We start from the raw sequence: 24,275 nt of genomic DNA, 5'->3' as shown, positions 1-24,275 counted from the left end.
GGAATGGGCCAGAATTCATCCAACTTATTGTGGGAAGCTTGTGAAAGGTTTCCCGAAACATTTGACCCAAGTTAAACAATTTAAAGGCAATGCTACCAATACTAATTGAGTGTATGTAAGCTTCTGACCCACTGGGAATGTGATGAAAGAAATAAAAGCTGAAATAAATCATTCTTTCTACTATTATTCTGAAATTTCATATTCTTAAAATAAAGTGGTGATCCTAACTGACCTAAGACAGGGTATTTTTACTAGGATTAAATGTCAGGAATTGTGAAAAACTGAGTTTAAATGCATTTGGCTAAGGTGTATGTAAACTTCTGACTTCAACTCTAGCTACAGTAGGTGGGACAACCACATACAGTGTCACAGACATAGTAAGTACTTTTTCCTCAGCAGAGTCAGAGCTATAAGTGTGTGTGTGGGGGGGGGGGGGGGGGGGGGGGGGGGCAAGTGCAAGTGTTGGTTCAGGATTCATATTTATTTTATTGAGTAGAAGGCAACTCAAATGTTTTGAGTTTGTCGAAGAGGAGGTGCCTTTTCCTGAGGATTTCTCCATAATCAAATTTTGACTGATTTCAAATACTTTGTGTATTGTTTCGCTTCCTGAGTTAGTAATTATTTCCCTCTGAAACAGACATCAGGCAGATGTGCTGTGGTGATGACGTCCGGGAGGTCTTCAGCCTTGAGTGCATCTTCAAGGGCTGTCCAAAAGGAGGAAAGAACGGACATACCCATTCCACGTCATTCTCTACGGGTCCAGACTCTAGCTCTTATCGCCAAGCATGTGGGGCCAGATTAGAGCAGGTCTCCAGGAATGCGTTTGGGGCTCTAATTGCCATGTCCAAGACAACACTATCAGTCCCCTGTCTCAGTCTGCTCTCAGAACACACAACTGTATGTATAGCCAGAAAGAATTATGAGCAAAGCTTAATATTGTCTGTTCACTTCTCTCCATGCATTGATTGAAATATGCCTATAGCATTGTAACTTCTGTAGGTAGTTGGGAGACGCTTTCAGGCTTTGTCACTTGTCCAGTGTCTGGTTCCAAAACAAATATGAAGTGAGTTTAACATGGAGCTACTCTCCAACTATGTATCTTATTAACTCATGTAACACATTCAAAGTGAAAGGATTGGGATCACTGAGAGAAGAAAACAAAAAGTGCTACTATGGTAACTCTAGCACTGAAAAAAACTGGGAGCCGGACTGGTTGTCATAGCTGACATGGTTTATAGTCAGCATATTTCGGTGTGGGGTGGGCTGGGGTGGGGTGGGCTGGGGTGGGGGGGGTGGAACTGTTCTAGGGATGTGCTGTCCTCTTTCCGGGAACTAAAATGAATAATCTATTTTTTTTCTAGTTGTGAGACAGCGAGGAGCCACCCTTCTCATGGCATTTGACCCTGCTCTGTCCCTAAAAAGACAGTGAAAACACAAAACTTCCTGTTCAAGACAAAATTGAAAGTCTCATCTTAGTCCGAGTACGTATTTCAGCCAAAATTAGCGACGTCAGATTCAGAGGAAATTAGTATTTTTTGGATCCTCTGCAAAAGTCTGACATGTATTTCACAACAGTACGTGTTTCTTCACAGGCTTGATGAGTAATTTCCCATCATTCCTTATTGACTCAACCTCAGCCATTCTGATCTTAATCCAATCTTGATTGGATAACGGTCCGATGGCATATCGTAATGAAATAAATTGAACTCATGTGCTAACATGAATTACACTACCACAACTGTGATTATACATCCATCACTGAGTTATCCTGCATTCCCTTTTCCAAGTCGATCTGTTTTCACAGTAATCCCTCTCTCCAATTAACCAAGAAATTCAGTCAAATTCGAAAAAGTCACTACAGTTTGTCACTGATCGTCACAATAAAATTGGCCTCTAACTTCTTTCCCATTTCTCTCTCTCTTTTCCCTTTTTGTCATTTGGAGCAAGTGCCCCAGATAAGAAATTGCTTACATCCCACTCAGTGTGGGACTGGGTGGGTTGCTTCCCACAGGGTATGTACCAATGTGCAGAGAGCACACTTCGACAGATGCCATCAGAGAACAAGCATATGAATTACCAGGCAGCCTGCCATCCAGCGAGTTCACACAGAATGCCATTAATACCTGATGAACAGTCAGACAACAACACAACAACAACATGAAAGCCGTGGCAACTGGGACCCAGGTAAAAGTTCCATCATTTATATATTAATGGTTTTATTAACAAAGACTTCCAACTAGCAGCTAGCGAAACCCCTCAAAAGTTACAATGATGGAGGCGTCAAAGCTTGATGCCAGGCTGCAGCAACCAGGGGACCCGTCAGCGAATCACGTCCCGATGAATAAAAGATAACGCCACTGTTGACCAATAACTAATTCAGAAGCCATGAGATATTTATGGATACAATTAAAGAAAACACAATCCTTTTAAATTTAAATTGCGGTAGATATTAGCATTATCCAATTAAGTCCCAATTTATATTAAGGAGGTAAAGTACCTTTACAAGAGTACTATAATTGGATGGGATCAGTGAATCTGTTATTGGGGCTTAATTAGAAACGCATAAAGGAAAGGCTTTGTTAAGTCTTTAAATGTTCATTACTAAAATAGGGCACACGATGTTATGATCTACGTGATATTTTACATTATTATTATACAATTAATAGTCAACCAATGATTAAATGCATAAAATATCTGAAACAATTAATACTAAGGGATGTATTTACACTATATAAAAAGTGTATATTTTCTCTCATATTCCATCTCTTCCTGGTACAGGGCATGACATGGCACGCAAAACATTATTACTTGATTATCATAAATATTTCCACTTTTACAAGGTAATACTTTCCACGGGAGGCTCTGATAACGTCAGACACACTGTTTTCATTCAAATGACGATGTGATCCAAAGTGTTGTTCAATGAGATGATTGCTACAGCCTGACCTTAATGGAAAGAAGCCTACCCTTAGGCCAGGAGAATGTACCAGCGAAGGGCATGGGGGAGGGAAGGGAATATTGGAGTGCTGCTGATACAGAAAACACTACTCTGCCCTCTCGGAGGATGTTCAATCAGCTTTTAGGAATGGCCCTTGACTTCAACAAGGCCTGGGGGCCCACAAGTAATCAAGCGGTGTGTGTGTGTGTGTGTGTACCTTATCTGTTTGCACGTTATCTTATCTTCCTCGTGATATGGAACTCCATTGTCCAGGTTCTTTATTTAGCTAAACAGTTGCTGTGTCAGCTCGTTGGGAGAGAGAAGGGCCGACCTTGGCCTGCTTGGATAGCCTCTCTTCCTGCTTTTAGACAATGTATTGATAACGGGCCCATTTGCTAAGTGTATAGTTATGGAACGAGTAATGGACACCGATGGAGAGGATCTCACATTCCTCATCATTATTGACATGCCTCACTCTTCTTTGTTACCTAGCAACTCACAACATCTATCAGTCTGGACATTATGTACATTGTGCCGTACATGTCTATAGGACAATATATCAAATATATGTAAAAAGTAATGTTTCAAAGAAAGTTTGGTTCCGCTCTCTTTACTACCCTTCCCTTTCCATCTCAGGTTCAAATCAAGACGACTGGGAAATGCACATTTAGTTCCGACTGCCCTCCTCACATTTCCTTACGATGTTCATCTCGGTTTCCTTTAGTGGGAAGAAACGGTTGAGCCGTGTACAGGGCCAGAATCTGATCTGGGATCTGAGGAAAGGAGAGAGAGGAACATACTGACTGGGGACTGTGTGGTTCCCAGATACCCGGTGCGTGAGTGTGGGAGTGTGTGTGTATTTGTGTATATGGGAGTGCGTTGTGCCCCTGAGATTATTTTCAGCAGGCAGTGCAGAGATGAGAGAGAGATGAGAGAAGGAGTGAGAGAAGGTGAGAGAGAGAGAGAGAGGAGAGAGAGAGAGAGAGAGAGAGAGAGAGAGAGAGAGGAGAGAAAGGAGAGAGAGAAAGATAGAGAGAGTGGCTGTTGTTGCCTGTTACCGAGGGGAGGTGGAGAATTACACTCCCTCTCAGTCAAAGTGCTCCCTCCACTCCTGCGCTCTGAGACAGACACACACACACACACACATGCTCCCAACTCTCCACAGGAAAACCCAGAGCCTAATGCGCAGCACCTCACAGGCAGCACACTGCCACGCACGTTGGGCAAACCAAACCAAGTGGGACACTAACTCCGACTCTGCGACTTTGATAGTTAGTTAATTACTGATGTGATGTGATTCAGATGTCTAGGGGCTTCAACAGAAAGTTCGCCTGACGGTTCCAACAGGGGAGGCAGGAGCAGACATTTTAGGAGAGCAGAGCGGTAGGTGAAAACCAAACCTATTTATTATTTATCAATATATCAGTTTACGTGCCGTCACACAGGGTCCCAGTAGTGTGGTGCCTGATGCTAAACGGTGATGCTACATGAAGTGCTGGATGCTAAATAGGTTTTTGTGTACTAACTAGGTGACATCTGGGACTTTGAACAGGATGAAACACTCTTCATGGCTAGCTGAAGAGGCACTGTGTTCTGTTGTGATGAAACACTCTTCATGGCTAGCTGGAGAGGCACTGTGTTCTGTTGTGATGAAACACTCTTCATGGCTAGCTGGAGAGGCACTGTGTTCTGTTGTGATGAAAAAGTATTAAAATGTAGATCTCAGTTTTCTTTACCTACTTGGTCTGAACTCAGTGAGTCTAGATTGTACATTCATAGAAAGGGCTTTTAACTACTCTGTAAAGTTTTACCTGAAATACACTATTATATTACTTTGAATATAACCTGGTAATTATATAAATGTAAGTATTTGATTTACATATTGATAGTAGGGTTAATTTCTAACTGGTTAAAAAAATATATATATATATTTTGAGAGAACTTAGGATTTTTTCATGTAACATCTTCACTCAACTCTCAAACAATAGGGGCGGCAGGGTAGCCTAGAGCATTGGACTAGTAACCGGAAGGTTGCAAGTTCAAACCCCTGAGCTGACAAGGTACAAATCTGTCGTTCTGCCCCTGAACAGGCAGTTAACCCACTGTTCCTAGGCCGTCATTGAAAATAAGAATTTGTTCTTAACTGGCTTGCCTAGTTAAAAAAAAGCTGTATTGTGTAATATAACACTGACTAGACATGGGCCTGATCGGATTATTTCATGTTAAAATGTCTCATTGTTTTCTAACCGCTAGTCTGAGTCTTTAAATTAAAACCAGAAGGGAGAATGCAGGGCAGAGGAAACCACACTGAAGAAGCCACGCAAGGGGCGCATTGTCAAAACAATATAAAGCCCTGCCTGGCTCTCTCTCTCTCTCTGTGTGTGTGTGTGTGTGTGTGTGTGTGTGTGTGTGTGTGTGTGTGTGTGTGTGTGTGTGTGTGTGTGTGTGAGCCTGCGTGAGTGTGTGTAATATGGGCTTGTAGCCCACACACTCCTATTAGCACAAAGCCTTTGCTGATTATTACTTCCAGAAATGACAGAGAAGAGAGGAGACGCTTCATATTGTTTGACTGTAACCAGTCGTGGCATCTTCCCATCTGTGCCCCCTTGGCAAAACCTGTTTGAAGTCTGAAGGAGGTTGTTTTACTTCCCCTAGCAGTTGGAGAGGATGGGAGAGGACCCACTGTGATGTGTAACTTTTGACGGACACATTCTGGTTTTGGCTCCATTTCTGAGGAGATGTTCCTGGAGTCGGACAAAAGTATACAGTTGTTGCAGTCGATTCAATTGAGTTTTGTTTTGTTGCTTGCAAAGTTTGCTGGCTGAAATAACCCATGTTTTTTTTCCTTGTCTCCCTTCATCTCTGTCTTTCTGTCTTTCTCTCTCTCTCTCTCTGACTTGCTCTCCCTCCCTCTCTCTCTGACTTGCCCCCCTCTCTCTCTAACTTGCTCTCCCCCCTCTCTATCTCTCTCCCCTCCCTTGCCTCTCTCGCTCACCAGCTCTCACCACCAACAGTACATGGGGAACCCCTACACTATCTGTCCATCTCCCGAGACAAAGCGTGGAATGTGTTCTATAATGGGCGCCCCAATCGTACATGTGTTGGTGCTAATGGCCGTCATGGCCGCCCTGCCTGGCCCTGGAATGTGTCAGATAAACAGCACCACAGACGAGGGGGAGAAGGACTCCCTACCCCCAGACCAGGGCCTGGTCCTCCTCAACACCCACATCACCCTCCAACCCCTGGGCTTCCACAGCACCAGCAGCCCTTTCCTGGAGCATGGGAGCCCCATCTCCACCAGGGGCTACCAGGGGCCGCAATGGCACAGGGTCGGAGCTGGATCTGGGGCCACAAACATCACCAGGATAAGGGCCCCTCCATCATGCACCATCGCCACTTCCATTCAAAGCTATTTCAAATACATCAACACAGTGATTTCTATCATAGTGTTTGTGGTGGGCATAGTGTGCAATTCCACCCTGTTGAGAATTATCTACCAGAATAAGTGCATGAGGAACGGGCCCAATGCCCTCATCGCCAGCCTGGCGCTGGGAGACCTCATCTACATCACCATAGATATACCCATCAACGTCTACAAGGTAAGAGACCCATCCTGTACACTGGACATCACAGTGAATTTTGCATGGATATATTGAAGAATAATTGCATCTCAGAGAGAACGAGAGAGCGAGAGATTATTTCACTTGCTTTGGCAATGTAAACATATGTTTCCCATGCCAATAAAGCCCCTTGAATTGAATTGAGAAAGAGAGAGAGAGAGCGGGTGAGAGAGAGAGCGAGAGAGAGCGTGCAAGAGAGAGAGAGAGAGAGAGAGAGAGACAGACAGACAGACAGACAGACAGACAGAGAGAGAGAGAGAGAGAGAGAGAGACAGACAGAGAGAGAGCGAGAGAGAGAGACAGACAGAGACAGAGAGAGAGAGAGAGACAGACAGAGAGAGAGAGAGACAGACAGAGAGACAGAGAGAGAGAGACAGACAGAGAGAGAGAGACAGACAGACAGACAGACAGACAGACAGACAGACAGACAGACAGACAGATAGAGAGACAGACAGACAGAGAGAGAGAGAGAGAGAGAGACAGAGAGACAGACAGAGAGAGAGAGAGAGTGTAAGAGAGAGAGAGAGAGAGAGACAGAGAGAGTAGTGGAGAAAAGAAAGGGGAGAACAAATAAATAAAGTATTCATTAAAAGGCTCCCCAAACATCATGTTGCTCTCTTCAGTCAGTAGTAGTACTACTTTATCTTCATTGGGTGGCTCTTTGTGATGAAGGAAGCAGGGAGAGGCCCAGACTTAAATAAACAATGGAATCAGACCAATCAGACTGCGGTCACACATTTCAGTGGCCCTGCTCTGACCCGTGGTTTGTGACAGGACCAGCTCTCCTCTCCAGCCCTCTTATCTGCGATCACATTTGAACCTCTCTACACTCAGAATAAATGGGTCTGGTTAAATGATGAATCACGTGTCCAGTGTGAGCCATTTAAACCCATTAGACCGCAGTCCATTTACCCCCCCATGTGGGTTCACTTTAACATGATCTAGATAGAACTCACAGATGATTTACGACGTTATCTTACCTGCTGTGGTATTATTGCTGGAGAGTAATGAGCATATTTTCCATTGGGTCCACATACATTGGTTGAACAGGTCAAGGTTCTTAATAGGATGTAGTGCAGTACATTGGGAATGCTCAGTTCATTGTGAAGAGAAGTGGTGAAGCCACCTGTTTAGTATTACCGGTATACAGTTTCATCACACTGTGTAAGTTGAAGTGCCGGGACAGATGATTCTCTACATGTACAAAGGGTGAAAAGTCTTTCCTGTATTAGACGTTTCAGTTACACACATGAAGGATAAATCACAATGTCCCTTTGTACTGGTGAGGAAAAGTAGTGCCTTAGGTACAACTCTGGTTTCAGGCCAAACACTCCCTGTGAACATGTCTGCACTACAGGGCCATGTGCTTTAGGGAGGCCCAGCTCACTTCCTATGGGGTTTGTTTGACGCAGTTTCCAAATATAATCATATACACACTACATACACACATACTGGCTACACACACCCACCCACAGTGACGTATCCCCCTTTCCCTTCCAACTCCCATGTTCTCGAGACTTTTTGATGAGATGAAATCGCCTAGTGCTCCAAGTGAACAATAGGGGGACAAGGATGCACCCGTGAAGTGCTTCCTTTGGCCCGGCCTCTCAACGACTCTGGGTTTAATCCCCTCTTTCTCTCTTTGTTCGGCCCATGTTGATTCCTGTTCAACAACAGCTGCCAAGACTACTTCATAATGACAAAGGGTGGTTTTAGCAGTCTGTTCTACAGGGAGAGCTGTGAGTTGTTTTGTTAAGGGAGCTCTTCTTGTAAGAGGAAGTGGTGCTTATAGATGCCTGGAAGTCCAATTAAAGAAAGGATGTCACTTTCAGGGACAGTTCCAGGGTTGGCTTGCTAGGGTTTTATTGTAGGACCTGACTCAATGATGTACTGTGTCAAGATGATGAGGCGCATACGGGCCTGCTGTTGGACTGTACTCAGAATCAGAATGAAGTCAGGACGTACCATGAAAGCCCTCTGATGTGACTGTGACTAACCTGCCTGTTGGGAAGGGCCTGCTACAGTACCGTGGTTAAAGATAGTCCGCACCCTAAGGACAATGGGAATTGAACTAAGAGGAGATAAACATGTGATTCTCTAACCTCAATCCCTTATAATGTATCCCTTACTAGTTAGTAAAGAAATAGATATAAGGGCTAGTCCATTATTATTATTATTGTTCTTATTATTATTTTATTATTACTCTTCACATCAGGTATTGTTCTTTCACAATTCAATTAATATTTGACATGCTTTTTCTGTCTTCTCAGTTACCATACTGGCTAATAATGACCACTATGGATTTCTGATATCTTGTGAAAGGGTTTGTAATACAGGGAAGTGCCAACTGGCTAAATGCCATCTAAGGTGTGTAGTTATTTCCTGACGATGCAAAGCTCGTTGTGAGTTGAAGCGTACATACTGTCTTCTACGATGTGCTGACGCTCTCTCTCTCTCTCTCTCTTTCTCTCTCTCTCTCTCTCTCTCTCTCTCTCTCTCTCTCTCTCTCTTTCTCTCTATTTCTCCCTCCCTCTCTCTCTCTCTCTCTCTCTCTCTCTCTCTCTCTCTCTCTCTCTCTGTCCCTGCAGCTCCTTGCTACCAGGTTCCCCTTCGATGACAGTTACTTTGGGCTGTGTCTGTGTAAGCTGGTGCCATTCATACAGAAGGCCTCTGTGGGCATCACCGTCCTCAACCTCTGTGCCCTAAGCGTCGACAGGTCAGTCCCATGTACCACTGCTGAATTCCAAAATCAACCAATGGTGGAAGATTTCAGTTCTGTGAATCTTTATATGCAGGTTACGGTAAACTCCAAATGAAAATCAGTCAAATAATATTTTTTTTCTGTGAAATGTAGTCTACATTACAATATGTATGTGTCAAAGAAAAAACTCCTCTTTAAAAAATGTTGACCCTCGACCTTTGCCAGTAACTCACCAACACCGTGATTAATCACATTGCTGTGGTTTGAATTCAAACCAAAAGTGTTTGTTGAACAAATTAGGGAAGTCATTCATCTTTCCTGGCCAATTTGTCTCAGCCACTCCCATACATAAAGTAGGCTTTACTTTGATTTAAAGGAAACCACAGGTTGGGAGTTAGTTTAACTCCTTAGTGGGGGTAGTACGGTAAAGGCAGTTTATTCCGGAAGTTTGTAACGTCAGTAATAATGGAGCTCTCCCATTACCAACATAGTTACTCTCCCTCCTAGTTTTCTATTGGCTGCATCTGATAAGGACTAGGCCAGCCGGAGCCATATCCACAAAACCTCTCAGAGTAGGAGTACTGATCTAGAATCGGCCCATATAATCTTTTTCACCATGATCCATAAGTAAAATCTGATGCTAGATCAGCACTCCTACTCTGAGACACTTTGTGGTCTTAGATGTTTCTTTCCCTGAGGAGGGGTAGCTTTGCCATCAAGGAGCAGAAGTAGTTTTATTCTCAAATCTAAAGATGTTTATTCTCACATTTTTAACTCGGATTGTTTTGTGTCTGTTGCTACACGACTAGACTTGTATTCCCGTCTCACTCCCTCCAGTTCTTGTAACACTTAACACAGTCGGTCCTGTTTATCAGCAGAGTGAAAGTGAGGGGCTGACGTCTGGCTTCATTGGTCTGTGAGTTAGCAGACATAAGAGATAAGAGCATAAGGAGGCCTGTTCTGGATCTAAAGGGATGGAAGCCAGTTTAACATACCAGCTATGCTGAATGACCCCCATCATAGAGAGAGAGAGAGAGAGAGAGAGAGAGAGAGAGAGAGAGAGAGAGATGCTAGTGGTAGAGCCGAGTTCAATAGCAGATGGTCTCCATTTTGTTCTCAGAATACGTGCAGCATATCTCGCCTGGTTTGCACGCGTTGTGTCTCGTCCTCTCTGTTTGAGAAAGAGAGAGGGAGCGAGAGGGAGAGAATGTGGATGCATTACCAGCTGGGTAAAATATAAATGACACCATGTTGTTTGACAAGGGTATTCAAGTGCGTCATGAAAAATATATTGTTCAGGCCATAAAATCTTGATGCACCGTTTTACTAAAACATTTAGACAAGCGGTTCCTATTAATGAAACAAACAAGCAAACATGATTTGGAACACAGGAAACAAGCGTCAACAAACAGACCATAGCTCCTGCCAACGCTTGTTTGGAGGCTTCACAAAATAATGAATATTAGATTCTGAGGATAAACAATTGATTATTATCTGTTGTTCATTAAATCTTAACTTGGATCATTTTTCTCACTATGCGGTACAGTGTGTGTCTGGTCTACTGCCATGCAGTCAGTTCATAGAGCATATACTACAATGTACTGCTGAGTTGACCCAACATATTGGTATTATAATAAGATGAACAAGTATTCCAGTAGTTTTCTCACCATATCTCTGTGGTTCTCACAATCACGTTCCCATGCAGGGTTAACAGTTTGAAGTAAGTCTATTATTCAAGTACTGGAAGCGTCTCTAAAATAGGTTCACTTTTCACAGTCACTTGAACCTCCTAGCGGGCAAAGCTGGTTGAAATGACTTCATTACAACCATTAAAAGCTGGTTGAAATGACTTCATTACAACCATTTAAAGCTGGTTGAAAGGACTTCATTACAACCATTAAAAGCTGGTTGAAATGACTTCATTACAACCATTAAAAGCTGGTTGAAATGACTTCATTACAACCATTAAAAGCTGGTTGAAATGACTTCATTACAACCATTAAAAGCTGGTTGAAATGACTCCATTACAACCATTTAAAGCTGGTTGAAATTACTTCATTACAACCATTTAAAGCTGGTTGAAATGACTTCATTACAACCATTAAAAGCTGGTTGAAATTACTTCATTACAACCATTTAAAGCTGGTTGAAATGACTCCATTACAACCATTTAAAGCTGGTTGAAATGACTTCATTACAACCATTAAAAGCTGGTTGAAATGACTTCAATACAACCATTAAAAGCTGGTTGAAATGACTTCATTACAACCATTAAAAGCTGGTTGAAATGACTTCATTACAACCATTAAAAGCTGGTTGAAATGACTTCATTACAACCATTAAAAGCTGGTTGAAATGACTTCATTACAACTAGTTTCGCCGCTGGGCTGTTTATTAGTTCCAACTCAGCAGTTGTTGCTGAAAGGTCCACAGCCCTGGCTCTGCTCTAACCCCTACCTTACCCCACCCTTTCATTCTTTGTGTCCCTCTATGCCCCAGGTACCGTGCAGTGGCGTCATGGAGCAGGGTCCAGGGAGTAGGCATTCCACTTCGGACAGCCATGGAGATCGTGTCCATCTGGGTGCTGTCCATGGTCCTGGCTGTCCCAGAGGCCATCGGCTTCGACATGGTTGAATTCAACTACAGGAACGAGACCATACGGACATGCATGCTCAACCCCAAGACTGAGTTCATGATGGTACGACCCATTTTCTTGTTGACGCTTCTGCACTTCAAATAATGTTATTACCTGTATACAAACAAATCTGGCACACAAAGTGTTTCAGAGTAAGACTGCTGATCTAGGATCAGGTCCCACCTCTTATTCATTATGATTTAAATGACAAAGGTGATTCAAGTAGGGTTACAGTACAGTACATGTGTGTTATGTTAGTAAATCTGAGAGTCCATGATTTCATGTGGTGGTGTATCCTTGCACTGACCTATCAAAAACAATTCCATCTGTCCAAATACTTGGCATGAAAAGTAATTGTTATAAAAACAGTGCTAGATTTATTGTACTGACATTCATTTCTCTGACATTCTTGGTGGAACCACCCAAAGAGCTAGACATATGGTGAAAGGAAGCATACAGAGGCCAGACCTGGTTTCAAATATAATTTCAAATACTTTAGCTGACTGAGCTTGTTTGGCTTAATGGACGAATAGAATCATCCCAAAACATCTGGCACTCTAGGTAGGCTAGAGCAAACACAAAGTATTTGAAATATTTCAAATAGTACTTGAACCCAAATAGCATTTGAACTCTGACAGAGGTCTCCATACGTTTTTTTTCCCCCTCAGAGAGAGAATCTCTGAGGTGATCACTTTCTTTGTCCACAAGCCTGGAGAACATAATTGATCGCAGGCCACAACAGCAATTACAGCTCAACTGATGTATGGTTCCTTCAAGCTGAGCCATGTGTGTGTCTAGTTCACATCATGCAAAACACAAAAGATACTAAATCCCATATCATGACCAAACCATGCTGAGGTTTAGGTCATTTCATTTGAATCCAGATTCAATAGAACACGTAGGACAGACACTATCTCACCCTCCCGAAGTGAGGAATTTAGTAATGTCGTATAAAGGTTATAGATGAACATTTATTCTGTGGCCAAAAAATTCCTCAAATGGCATCTGCTCCTCCTTAAAACTTGTACGATAATATCCCCCTCTTATATGTGGATTTAGTAGATTAGAATATGTCACTGCCATCACATAGGCGTATTGGTAAAGTCAACTTGCTTTGTTACCAAACCTAGCAGGTGAAACTGGTTGAAATGACCTCATTACGACATCAATACAACCAGTTTTCCACGTTTGCCTGCTGGACAGTCTTCTGGAGTATTGGCATGTTAAGAATTGTGGTTCTCCTGCATAGAACCTGTGTAATAACGTTCTCCTGTTGTGGTTCTCCTGCAGTACTATAAGGACATCAAAGACTGGTGGCTGTTTGGGTTCTACTTCTGCGTTCCTCTGATGTGTACGGCCGTGTTCTACACTCTGATGACCTGTGAGATGCTCAACCACAGGAACGGCAGCCTCCGCATCGTCCTCAGTGAACACCTCAAACAGGTACACACACACACAAGGTACTTGAGGCCAGACTGCCTCATGTTTAGTGTCTCTTAAGGAGAAAGCCCATGCCCTCTCTCAGGCCTCTCAAGCTGACGTTGCATAACCCGCCTTCTACATTCATAGTACTACTACTTAGTATCAGATCTCTCTTCTCTTCGGTTGTTACGCACTGTAACCAGAGCCTCTAGCATTTTGGAGGCCCTAAGCCAGGTTGGGCTGCGTATAGGCAGAGGCACCTCTACTGTAACAGTACACTACTGCAGAATGACTCATGTGTAGTCTCTTTAAAGGTTTGTCCTTTTCCTCTCTCCGGCCTATCCGGTTTACATGACATAACCCTACATCTCCCTAACAACCTAGCGTCTCCCTAACCTAACATTTTGTCTGTTTACATCCCCAGAGACGTTACCATTCAGTACTCAGGATGACTCAGCGGTTTTTAATATGTTTTCCACTCTCAGTATCTTGTCTTCATCACCCTTCATCGTCATCGTCCAACCTTTTCCTAATCTGTTGTTTATTGTTATCCCCAGAGACGGGAAGTGGCCAAAGCAGTGTTCTGCCTGGTCCTGATCTTCGCTCTGTGCTGGTTCCCCCTGCACCTCAGCAGGATCCTCAAGAAGATGGTCTACAACTCGGGAGACGTTGGACGCTGTGACCTGCTCAAGTGAGTGCAGCCATGTTTGTTTGCTGTTGTCATCTCATTGTTAGAAACGACTGACTCAGTACGGTGTGTTGGAAAATGGAAAGGTGGAAATACGTGGGGAATCACTCGACTGGATCTAGAACCACAACAGACTAAACACAGACAGACATTATTTGACTTGCTGCAATTTAACGATTCGAAATGTTTGAAAGGAGATGAAACTGAAATGGAAGTTCGGCCAAAAAACATGAGTGTCGTTTCTTTCAGCTTCCTGTTGGTCTTGGATTACCTGAGTATCAACCTAGCCACAGTAAACTCCTGTATAAATCCCATCATCCTCTACTTTGTCAGCAAGAAGTTCAAAAACTGCTTCAAGGTACAGTAGATCCCAAAACATACACACACACCCAACTCTCTTTTTCTCTCTTGCTGTATGTCTCTCTCTATCCTTTTCACTCTCTCTTGCTTTCTTTTTCTTTCGCTCTCTCTTTCCCCCCATATAATCAGTATCTCCACTAACCCCCCCAGCCCTCCCTAAACCCTCTGTCTTGTCTCGCCAGTAAAACAAACACGACCGAGGGGCTGTGGCTCTGCGCTGGTGATGACATTAGTTAAAGAAGATGCAAAGCAGTGATTTATGAACTAATTTACTGGATGAGGTCACATAACTGTACACATCTGTTAGAGACCTGAGCTGAAGATAAGCCAAGCCCTAGCTCCAGCTGTCCTCAGAGAGCGAGAGAGCGAGAGAGACTGAGACTAACTCATAACAGAAATTCCCAGACCCTGAACGTGCCTCTTCCTCTCTCTGCAGAACTGGGGCTAAGAGTTTGGGAAGGATAGAAAGTGTTCTACTTCTCACGCTGTGAGCAGATGTAGTTTTATGTAGTATATTGTTCAAAGAAGCATTCCCAGCCCTCATTACACAAGCCCTCATCATTGTAAGCTGTAGAAAAGTGCCTACTTGGACCTCGTCTATCGTAGCAGCAATAGAATAAACGCTATCAACACAGAATGACCACAGCAGTATGAATAGTGCCTCTAATCTTGTAAACTTGTACCCTTGTTCAAGTGTCTAACTGTGTCCCCTTGTCCCCTTCCAGTCCTGCCTGTGTTGCTGGTGCCACTCGGATGCCACAGTGACCAGCACGGGACAAAACGGGAACGGGACCAGTATCCATTGCAAGAGCCCAGAGCCCGCCAACCTCCACACGGACCGCAGCCTACGCAAGGACAGCGACTGACCACCACAGGAGGTGACGCCCCCTATGGACGAGGAGGTCTCACTACAACTACAGCCAGTCTGCACTAAACACAACCGACTCTCAACTCAATAGGACCCCCATGCTAAACCGCTATGGTGTGACAAACAGAGAGAGAGTCACACGTTTCAAACACCACCACACGTTTCTTATATAGAACAATGCTGGGCAGCTCTGGAGCCTGACGTAGGACCACGGGGAAAATGAGTGGAGTTTATATATAGACACAGACATACAATGGGCATGATGGACACTGCAGTATTTCTAGTGTCTCTCTGGACTATACCATTCCCTTTGCCAGGGGGTGACGAGGAGGGAGCGATGCTTTACAGTACCGTGAGAGAGGAGGAAGAGGGATGGAGGGAGGGGTAGCTAACAGGATGCAGCTGAACCCAGGCTATAAATGACCGGCCAGTCAGTAGCGGAGTGAGTAGCCTGTTTTTCTGTTCACAAAACGGTCAGCACTGCTGGGACGAACCAGGAAGCAGCAGAAACCCCGGGAAGGAAAGCCAGAGCGCTCCCTGTTAGAAGGGGACGAGAGGAGAAGGAGAGAATGGTCCCCCATGAGTCCTAATGAACTGCTACTCAGTGATGGCGGAGGGAAGGGGAGCTCGCACTATTGAGTTGACTGTCCTTTTTAAGTGTCGCTATAGCATCTTCCATCATAGGCACTATACGCTGGTCGTTGTATACACAGCAGTACACTTTCATAGAGTAAGCGAATGTCCCGTGTTCTGTATGGTGAATTTGTTTTAATATAGATGAAAGTGATTTTGCCATGTACACGTGTGTGTGTGTTCCAGTACAGTTTTAAATTCTGTTCTGTTATAAAACGTACCAGGAAGTGTTAATTCACTGTGTTTAGGTTTCATGTTCTGGGAAGAAGGAAAAAGTGATTTTAACGAAAAGGTGCCTTGTGTCACCTTGAATTCCCCCGTATAGCCTTATATAGTATACAGACTCTGTACAACGTCCATTGGAATATCACTTAGGGTGTAGAGTTACTCCAGTGTAGAGTAACCACCAGAGTGCATCCCAAATGGACCCCTATTCCCTACATAGTACTATGCGCCCTGGTCAAAAGTAGTGCACTATAGGAGGGAAGGGAGTGCCATTTGGGAAGCAGACCCAGTCTCTTGACTTGTTATCCAAAGACTAATGGTTTTCTGACCCCTACTGAAGTCCCAAGCTAGTTTTAAGAACAAGTCCAGGTGCAGCAAGCACCACAGGACCATAAAGTACAACGTTATGATTATATCTCAGTTCAAGGCTCATTGAAAAGGGGGTCTCTATGTTCTCACCCAAAAGACAAAGGGATAAAAAGGTTTTCCCTACTTCACTGTGAATTTTACAAGACACAGAAATGTTGGTATTTACAGCTAAGCTGTTTGTGAACCATGCTCGTATATATCACGTTTTTACATGGTGTTCTATTTGGCTATGTTCTTCATCATATATACAGAATGTGGTTATCTGTTATCGGTTATTTGTCCTTGGCCTGCGGCAGGATTTTTTATTCGTTTATTTTTTTTTGTTATTTTTTTTTGTGATGATAAATATACCAGTTGGTGTTTAAATCATATCAGCTACCTAGGTGACTATACTGCTTTATACATTTGATACGTGAATACATGTATAGTGAATACAATTAATGTGCTGTGTGTGTGTGTGTGTGTGTGTGTGTGTGTGTGTGTGTGTGTGTGTGTGTGTGTGTGTGTGTGTGTGTGCGTGTGCGTGTGTGTGTGTGTTTTTGCACTTTTTCCATTTAACTATTTGTGGCACTATCTGCAGCATATCAGACAGTGTCAAAGATACAGGCTTTTTCAGTTTAACCACTCATATCAATACATGGTATCTTACCACTATACTGTTCATTCAGAGGCATCATACCCCTCGATAGGAAATTGTACTATTGTTCGACACATTTGTTTCTCATGTTTCATACAGAAATGCTGCTGCTTATCCTAATAAAAATCCTTTAAGGGTATACCGTTTGCCCTGCATTTACTAAGGAGAGATTAACGTTATATTGATATGCATCACGTAAATACGTCGGCATTTGTAAGCATAAGAACATTAAACATGGCATTACTAAGGAGTTATACATTTTACATTGATATGCATGACATTAAATTACTTTGGAATCTGTAAGCGTATGACCTCTCGCGTTGCTTTACTGAGGAGTCATGAACTTTATACTGTCATAGAAATACTCTTCTCTTTCTGAGAGGATAAGGGGCCTCTTTTTTTTTATTCTCTTAGTGTCTGTGGGAAGAAAACACAAGCCGGTCTGGGAGTGATTTGAAGTGCACTGTGACCTGCTTGCTTGTTGCTTGGCAACACTGCCCTCAGGGTTACCATGTCAACTGAGAGGATGTGAACTGAATTGCTTGGAGAGAGGGAATGTAATCAAGCCAGCCCATATGAGTGACTGTTATCAGAGCTCAGGAGCTGTTAAACATAACTTGTCTTGTTAACTTAAAGACGCCCTCCAGCGATTTCAGAATGTTTACTGTTGAAAAGCTATATCCCAAGTATAAATACAGTAAAGTACACAGGTGTAATACATTGAGAAATATAGTGTTTTCTAGACAAAACTGCAAATTTCAAGGAGTAGGTCACTCAAGGAGCTGGTCTGATGGGGAGATGTGATGTCATCAGCCTCTTCCCTTTCTTGAGGAGCCATAGAGAACAAAAGAGGATTCCTGGACCACCTATTGAGATGTACCTTTTGTTAAGTATATCAGGTGAAAAATTAGGTGAAAAGAAGAATGGAGAACGACTTTAATCAAATCTGCAGGATCTCAACTCTTTGGTTGAGATCAGTGCAATGGCTTTAGTTACAAGGTTGTGTTGGACATTAAAAGTGAACACCATGAAATCTTCTTAGACAACTTAAACATTGTGACCGATATCGTTTGTAATCAAGATTATCATATTAGCATTTTAGTCATTTAGCAAACACTCGTATCCAGAGCGACTTACAGTTGTTGCATTCATCTTAAGATCTCCGTTATGTCTAGGTTGAGCTTGAAGTGGTGGGCCGACATCCAAGCTGAGATATCTGCCAGGCACGCCGAGATGCTTGTCACCACCTGGGTGTCAGAATGGGGGAAGAAGAAAAGTAGCTGAGTGTCATGAGCACAGCAATGATAGGAGAGACCATGTGAGGATATGATGGAGCTGAATGACTTAGTGTATAGATAGAAGGGGAGATGGCCTAGAACCAAGCCTTGGGGGACACCAGTAGTGAGAGTGCGTGGTGCAGACACAGATCCTCTCCAAGTCACCTGGTAGGAGCGGCCTTCCAGACAGGATGTAATCCAAGAGTGTGTAGAGCCTGAGAGGCCCAGCCGTGAGCGGGTGGAGAGGAGGATCTGATGGTTCACGGTGCCGAAGGCAGCAGATAGATCTAGGAGGATGAGAACAGAGGAGAGAGAGTCAGCTTTGGCAGTGCAGAGAGCCTCCGTGACACAGAGAAAAGCAGTCTTGGTTGAGTGACCGGTCTTTGAAGCCTGACTGGATAGGTTGAAGAAGATCATCCGAGATGAGTTGATGAGGGAAGTGAGGAATGGGAGAAGATCTCCAGAGATGGTCTGGAGAAGGGAGGAGGGGATGGGGTCGAGCGGGCAGGTTGTCGGGCGGCCAGACATCACTAGTCGCAGGATTTCATCTGGAGAAAGAAGTCAGTGGATACAGAGGAAGAGACGGTAGAGAGGAGGGAGTGAAAGGAGGATAGGTCCTCCAAAAGTTTTCCTCCATTTTCCTCCACCGAGCAGGAGGGGAGGGCCGAGTCGGCCGGGAGGAAAGGAGACGGTGGAAGTCATAGGATGCAGAAAAGGGAGGAGAATAGTGTCGAAGAGGCAGAATCAGGAGACAAAGTTTTTTAAATATTTATATTCTTGATTTCAGACCAAAATAAGCTGAGCCAAAATCATTTCTGCCTCAAAACCAATAGTAATGTCAGTGTCATAGATGTGTTGAGAGCTAATTTGTTACTTGTTTCAGTGGGTTAGTGATTACAGGTCATTCTAAGTCAGGATCCTTATGAAAGTGTTCCATATTCATTGCAAAACGTTGTTTTTGTCTCTTTCCAGTAAGCTTGAAAACACTGAATTCCTCTCACAACTGTGGTTGAAGAATATAAGAATGTCTGGCTTTTATGAAATGGATGACAAAAAAATAACATGAGACTCAAAAGGCACGACCATGAGAGAGAGAGAGACAGAGAGAGAGACAGAGAGAGAGACAGAGAGAGACAGAGAGAGAGAGAGAGAGAGAGAGACAGAGAGACTGAGAGACAGAGAGAGACAGAGAGAGAGACAGAGAGAGAGACAGAGAGAGAGAGAGAGAGAGAGAGAGAGAGAGAGAGAGAGAGAGAGAGAGAGAGAGAGCGCAAGAAAGAAAGTGAGAGTGCAATAGAAAACAAGTGAGAGAGGATGGTTTTAGGTCTGTGGAATTTGGTGGGAAACTTTGTTGTTGCCAGCAGTGAAATGAATAAAGCTCAAAGACAAAAAAACAGAGGACCTCAAAAGGGCCAAAGAGGCTCCTCTATATAGAACATGGTGAACAGAGCCAAGTCCTTAATGTTGAAGGCCAAACACTGTTCACGAATGACAAGGCATTGCAGGGTTGTGTGTGTGTGTGTGTGTGTGTGTGTGTGTGTGTGTGTGTGTGTGTGTGTGTGTGTGTGTGTGTGTGTGTGTGTGTGTGTGTGTGTGTGTGTGTGTGTGTGTGTGTGTGTGTGTGTGTGTGTGTGTGTGTGTGTGTGTGTGTGTGTGTGTGTGTGTGTGTGTGGAGGGGCATCAGTGGGTTATTATACAGTGCAGGCTGTTCTCTGCTGAAGAATGATGTCTGATGGATGTCTCTCTTTCAGCAGAGTTCAAACCCATGCTCTCAGCTGCCACTCAGACTTAAGATGCACACAACACAATAACAGTAAGGACTAGATGGACTACATATACCGAACTATGGTGGGTCGATAATGAGAAAGTCTATGAGTTTTGAAAGGGAGCTGAGAAAATTGTGAAGAGATACTTTGAGAAGATGCACTATGGCTTGAAACTAGGATACATGTTATATAAAGTCAATCTTAATTGAATAGTTTATAAAGGATTGTACGTTGTTCATTCTTAATTAGGCCATTGTATTCGCTGCATACTGTGTACACAGAGTAAGGAATTAAGATAGAACGTGATACAACTGTGTTGAAATCCTTATACTAGCTAGATTTCACAACATCAACAACTCAATCACCAACTGAGTTCTAAGTAAACATCAATGGCTATAGACAGATGCAAGAAGAGAATAGCTATTCTGAAACATACCACCATAGACTTTAATAATAGCCTGTGCCCTTTGTCAGGCTTCTCTACGTGTCTCTCAGCATTACACAGATGTACTGACAGACCTGGGTTCAAATAGTATTTGAAACAATTCCATTTGGTTTCGTTGTGCCAGGCCAGCTCAATCAAGACAAGCTAAATTATTTGAAAGATTTCAAATACTATTTGAACCCAGGTGTAGTACTGAGGTAATGGATTGGTGTTGAGTCCAAACAAGCACATTACACTTCAGGGTCAATCCTACCTCATGCCGTAATAGTCAGGTCAGACATCGACTTAGCTCTGCATTTCCTCTCAAGAAGCCCACCTCAATCACAGAATAATATCAATAACACATTTCTAATACCCCGTGGAGTTCTGCCATACAGAGTAACCTGGAACCAGTAGAAACTGTATCAAACTGGATTGATGATTGGATAATGATATGGTCTGGGAGATATTATTGGTTCATCATGTTAGAGGTCTACTCTTCCAGCCAATCAGATTGTCACGCATAGGCATACTCTTTCAGCCAATCAGATTGCAAGGCTATATTGTAAGGCTATTACTACTCTCTCCTCCTCTATTTCAGGAGGTGTATGGGTGACCTCATCTTTCATGCAAGTGATCTCAGAAACACACAGCATCCAGAAATATCAGTCTACAGGGACCGGATCCAGAAAATTGACAGAAAACAGGATGAATGATGACGCATTTTCGTGATTAGAAATATGAATGTCTGTTTCATATAATGATATAACTTTGCTTTGTTTTCATATAGGCCAATACATACTGTATGTATAAAATGTTCTGAATGCATATCATTCTAATCTGGAACACTTTGTAGGTCAGGCTAAAAATCTATTCTATTCCAATCTGTTAGTTATTGTTCAGGAGAAGAAACAGCACAGCTGAAGTAAGTTCCCTGGGTGAATTTGAACACTTGCTAACACACAGACCGTAGGCAGATGTATTAAGATAAATAAATCATCTCTGAATAATTGCAGACTTGTGTATTCCCCTGATGAGGGCGGTGCACTTTGGCTGATACTGTATCACTTGGTGCCAGTCAACAATCAGACAGTATGGCTCCACCTCTGCATACATTGATTTTCATACATTAACTTCGCAGGGCCCATATTCATAAAGCATCTCGGAGTAAGACTGCTGATCTAGTATCAGTGTTAATTTTCAGATCATAATGAATAGGATTAGATGGACAAAGGAGACCTGGTCCTAGATCAGCTCTCCTACTCAGATGTTTTGTAACTAAGTAACAAGACCTGTTCAATTCATTCCAAAATATACAGTGTCAAGATAAAGTGTGTGAACCCTTTTGAATTATCTGGATTTCTGCATAAATTGGTCAAAACATTTGATCTGATCTTCATCTAAGTCACAACAACAGACAAACACAGTCTGCTTAAACTAATAAGAAAAACACAATCATTTCTGTGTTGTCTATATTGAATGCATCATTTACACATTCACAGCGTAGGTTGGAAAAAGTGTGTGAACCTCTAGGCTAATGACTTTTCCAAAAGCTAATTGGAGTCAGGAGTCAGCTAACCTGGAGTACAATCATTGAGACGAGATAGGAGATGTTGGTTAGAGCTGCCCTGCCCTATAAAAACACTCACAAAATTTGAGTTTGCTATTCACAAGAAGCATTGCCTGATGTGAACCATGCCTCGAACAAAAGAGATCTCAGAAAACCTAAGATTAAGACTTGTTGACTTGCATAAAGTGGAAAGGGCTACAAAAGTATCTCTAAAAGCCTTGATGTTCACCAGTCCACAATAAGACAAATTGTCTATAAATGGGGAAAGTTCAGCACTGTTGCTACTCTCCCTAGGAGTTGTCATCCTGCAAAGATGACTGACTGCTGCAAAGATGACAGCGCAGAATGCTTAAAGTGTCAACTAAGACTTAAAGAAATCTCTGGAACATGCTAACATCTCTGTTGACAAGTCTACGATACGTAAAACACTAAACAAGAATGGTGTTCATGGGAGGACACCAGGAAAAAGCCAATGCTGTCCAAAAAAAACATTGCTGAACGTCTGAAGTTAGCAAAAGAGCATCTGGATGTTCCAGCTTTGTTTTACAGCTTTGTAAAGAGGAATGGTCCAAAATTCCTCCTGACCATTGTGCAGATCTGATCCTCAACTACAGAAAACTTTGGTTGAGGTTATTACTGCCAAACGAGGTTATTAACTCTATGGGTTCACATACTTTTCCCACCCTGCACTGTGAATGTTTATACGGTGTGTTCAATAAAGACATGAAAGCGTATAATTGTTTGTGTGTTATTAATTTAAGCAGACTGTGTTTGTCTATTGTTGTGACTTAGATGAAGATCAGATCAAATTTATGCAGAAATCCAGGTATTACCAAAGGGTTCACATATTTTTTCTTGCCCCATATTTTGTACCCGCTTTGCAATCTTGTCTCATTGCTGCAACTCCCCAATGGACTCGAGAAGCGAAGGTCGAGTCATGCATCCCCTGAAACATGACCCACCGAACCTCGCTTATTAACACTTAACCTGGAAACTAAACTAAAGCCCCCCTAAACAACTAAAGCCCCCCTGGCCAAACCATCCCCTAACCCGGATGACGCTGGGTCAATTGTGCATCACCCTATGGGACTCCCGATCACGGCCGGTTGTGATTCAGCCTGGGATCGAACCAGCGTCTGTAGTGATGCCATTAAACCCCTGAGGCCCTTAAATACAGTGCAGCCAGGGGTTGAACCTAGAATCTTCTAATCCGTCGTCAGACACATTTTCCAATGTGCCACTGTCCCCGATCATTCACATTTCTTAACAAATCCTCCATCAGTTCTATGTGCCATCCAAATAACCTTATTGTGCACTGTAAAATGATGCTTCAGTGGGATCTTATCGACGTCACATTGTCTATGCTCAAATATGTTTTCAGTTTGATCAAACACAGCACATGTTTATCCTACCCGGCCCTAACATGGCTGTGTTCCTAATGCCATTTTGCATAGCAATCCCTCCAAGCTATAACCCACCAAGGCGCCAGCTCGCTCGCATGACTGTGGTGGCAAAGACCATTTCTAATTTATAAAAGCCAAAAGGATATATTCAAAATTCATGAACAATCTGTCTGGTAACAATCAGTGATTTCTGTGACTGTGGGGCAGTAGCTAGTGAAACGATGGGGACGGATGGTGCAACACAAAGGAAAGTTCTGCCTCCACTCATTAAACAGGGAAACACACCCTGAACGAAAGAGAGGAGAGAGAGATTCATAGTCAGACTTCTCCTCCCTAGGCTCTTTCTATAACTTTCTTCATACTCAATGCTGTTTGAGTATAAAATGTCAGAACAGCTATAGTGAAACAAATTGCTGGCAACAAGAGGCCTAAAACTCCTTGAAATCTTGTAATTCATTCCCAGAACTAAACAAACAATGAGTGAACAATGAGGGAGAATGATTACTATTTTGTTTTACAAGCCTAGTCAATTCAACCCACCATCTGCCCTCATCATGGCAAAGTTTGTGCCGACAACCTTCTCTGCGTAAAACATTATTTCACTCCTCGTCACCGTTGCGAGAGTAATTGAAGCAGACCGCAGAGGGGTTATAAAACTAGTCTGTTTCACATTCTCCAGGATTCTTGGTTTCGTGACTGAGAGAGGTTGTTTGTTAAAAGAGCAGGTCTCCAATGATAC

The 24,275-nt window shown here is 43.0% G+C and overlaps 1 protein-coding gene and 1 long non-coding RNA gene across 5 annotated transcripts in view; one reads left to right on the top strand and one right to left on the bottom strand.

The window, feature by feature from the left end:
• LOC110534525 (endothelin receptor type B) overlaps positions 1-17,399 on the top strand; it is a 44,433-nt gene extending 27,034 nt beyond the window's left edge. The window contains exons 1-8 of one of the 4 annotated variants that reach the window (XM_021619411.2): positions 1,978-2,184; positions 5,937-6,537; positions 9,147-9,274; positions 11,759-11,957; positions 13,185-13,337; positions 13,874-14,007; positions 14,254-14,362; positions 15,090-17,399. In XM_021619411.2, the coding sequence (XP_021475086.2) occupies positions 5,956-6,537; positions 9,147-9,274; positions 11,759-11,957; positions 13,185-13,337; positions 13,874-14,007; positions 14,254-14,362; positions 15,090-15,230 (1,446 nt within the window). In that variant the 5' untranslated portion in view covers positions 1,978-2,184; positions 5,937-5,955 and the 3' untranslated portion in view covers positions 15,231-17,399. Of the gene's footprint in view, positions 1-1,977; positions 2,185-3,942; positions 4,322-5,428; positions 5,699-5,936; positions 6,538-9,146; positions 9,275-11,758; positions 11,958-13,184; positions 13,338-13,873; positions 14,008-14,253; positions 14,363-15,089 lie in introns of those variants that run through there. The other 3 variants (XM_021619408.2, XM_021619410.2, XM_021619409.2) reach the window with 3 other exon arrangements.
• Positions 17,400-17,489: 90 nt separating this feature from the next.
• LOC118936729 lies at positions 17,490-18,661 on the bottom strand. The gene is made up of 3 exons (XR_005034206.1): positions 18,539-18,661; positions 18,234-18,343; positions 17,490-17,962 (listed from the first exon to the last, which is right to left on the bottom strand). It is a non-coding gene; the product is annotated as an uncharacterized LOC118936729 (long non-coding RNA).
• Between the last annotated feature and the right edge of the window lie 5,614 nt (positions 18,662-24,275).

Source organism: Oncorhynchus mykiss, chromosome 10 (genome assembly GCF_013265735.2).
Source record: "Oncorhynchus mykiss isolate Arlee chromosome 10, USDA_OmykA_1.1, whole genome shotgun sequence".
Lineage (NCBI taxonomy): Eukaryota > Metazoa > Chordata > Actinopteri > Salmoniformes > Salmonidae > Oncorhynchus > Oncorhynchus mykiss.
Note: the sequence above shows the minus strand (reverse complement) of the source record. Positions and strands in the feature narration are given on the sequence as shown.